General features: G+C 33.9%; 1 protein-coding gene across 1 annotated transcript; it reads left to right on the top strand.

Annotated features, from left to right (window-relative positions):
• Positions 1 to 464: 464 nt before the first annotated feature.
• LOC308646225 (olfactory receptor 4L1-like) lies at positions 465 to 1385 on the top strand (the record flags this gene model as incomplete). Its single annotated transcript, XM_081288887.1, has 1 exon — positions 465 to 1385. The coding sequence occupies one exon, from the start codon at positions 465 to 467 to the stop codon at positions 1383 to 1385; it is 921 nt and encodes a 306-aa protein (XP_081145013.1).
• Between the last annotated feature and the right edge of the window lie 836 nt (positions 1386 to 2221).

Below are 2221 nucleotides of genomic sequence, written 5' to 3'. Positions count from 1 at the left end.
TTTCATCATTTTATCTGCCCACCAATTTAAGCCTTACCTTATTCATTAAAAAAAAAAAAACCTAAGGGAGGAAAATTAAGGTATTTTTGATAATGACAATATTTTGACTGAAACCTGAGTAGAAATGAAAATAAGAGGGAATTATAGTTATTTGGAAAAAAAGGAAGAGGTGCTTTCTACTCATCTTCATATCTTTATTCACTCCCTTTTCTAAGTACACCACACTTCCTAGTCACTGTTCCTAATTTTTTTTATTTTCCGTGTTTACACATTCTCAATACCTCACTCTTCTTTGTTTGCTGACTCTGAAGCCCATTTTATTTTTCAAAATATTATGAAGATGGCAACAAAGCCTGAAGTTTTATCTGAAAGTTTAATCTTCCTACAAATATTGGTGCTAACTATGGCTCTTTTTTTCTCTCTTTGTATATAAAGAACTTCTGGATACTTTCTGAATTGGGTAAATGGATCATAAAAATGGATCTGTTGTGACTGAGTTTACTTTACTTGGATTTTCTGGACAATGGGAACTTCAGATTTTCTTCTTTGTGACATTTTCCTTGATCTACGGCGCTACTGTGGTGGGAAACATTCTTATCATGGTCACTGTGACAGTTAGTTCTGCTCTTCATTCTCCCATGTACTTCCTCCTTGGAAACCTTTCCTTGTTGGACATGTGTCTCTCTACTGTCACAACACCCAAGATGATCACAGACTTGCTTGCTGAACACAAGACTATCTCTCTATGGGGTTGCATGACCCAGATGTTCTTTATGCACCTCTTTGGGGGTGCTGAGATGACGCTTTTGATAATCATGGCTTTTGACAGATATGTAGCCATATGTAAACCCCTGCACTACAGGACAATAATGAGCCACAAGTTGCTGAATCGGTTTGTGATACTTTCATGGATAATTGGTTTTATACACACTATGAGCCAGATGATATTAACAGTCAACTTGCCTTTCTGTGGCAACAATGTTGTGGACAACATATTTTGTGATCTTCCCCTTGTGATCAAGCTTGCTTGTGTTGAAACTTATACCCTAGAATTATTTGTCATTGCTGACAGTGGGCTGCTCTCTTTTATCTGTTTCATCCTCTTGCTTGTCTCCTACACTGTCATCCTGGTCACCGTGCAGCAAAGGGCATCTGGGGGGCTCTCCAAGGCTCTGTCCACATTGTCTGCCCACATCATTGTGGTCACTCTGTTCTTTGGACCCTGTATTTTTATATATGGCTGGCCTTTCAGTGGTTTTGCAAGTAATAAAACCCTTGCTGTATTTTACACTGTTATTACACCCTTAATGAATCCTATTATTTACACTCTGAGAAACCAGAAAATGCAAGGGGCCATGAGAAAATTATGGTTCCAGTCCTGTTAGTTCCACACAGAACTTCTAGATTTGAGCACTATGTAATTAACACAAATTTTAAATACTATAGTAAGATAGATTGAATGGATTGTGTATCATACTTTCTTTTACTTTTTATGTTAGAAACATAACCAGTGAGGAAAAAAATACCAAATTACTTTAAACTGGCAGTTGAAGGTGTTATAATAGCTCTAATAAAAACAATGAGCCCTACAGAAAAACAGACATATGAAATCATTGAACATTTTTCCCTTAGACTTTCAATATCGGTTTACTGGTGAAAGAATAATTATATAAAAAATGAATATTCTTAGTAATCATTTTAATAGGTATGGAAAATTAATGGTATTAATAGATTTATACATTATTTACTTAAATACTATGAATAAATTATGATTTATATAAGTTAATAAAGGGGAAATATAATTCTAATTTCTCCAATCTTTGAGGCAAATGTCAGTAAATTCAAAAGTAAAGTGAGTATAAGGAAAAATTCATGTAAAGGACAATTTCAACAGAAACACAAAAAGCAAATCTTCACCTTAAATGCTGTGAATATAAGTATGCATAGCTAACTTTGAAACCTCAGTAAATAAAAATAAAAACAAAAGCATGCTCCTTTATTTTGAGTAATATACAATGTCACTTTACCCTTTTTAAAGTATTTGTATCAAAATAGTACATAGTAAATTTAAAACAAAAGGAAGTGAGACATAAAGCAAATTTAGAATATAGGCTATTGTAAACCACATTGAAGTCTATTGATCCTTAGTAAACAGAAAGAGCATAATCTCAGAGTCATGGGTTATAGAACATCCTCTATGTCTTTAACACAAGGTGAAATA

The sequence above is a fragment of the Spermophilus citellus genome (assembly GCF_964194105.1).
Source record: "Spermophilus citellus genome assembly, chromosome: 4".
Classification (NCBI taxonomy): domain Eukaryota; kingdom Metazoa; phylum Chordata; class Mammalia; order Rodentia; family Sciuridae; genus Spermophilus; species Spermophilus citellus.
This window is presented reverse-complemented; position numbering and strand designations above follow the sequence as displayed.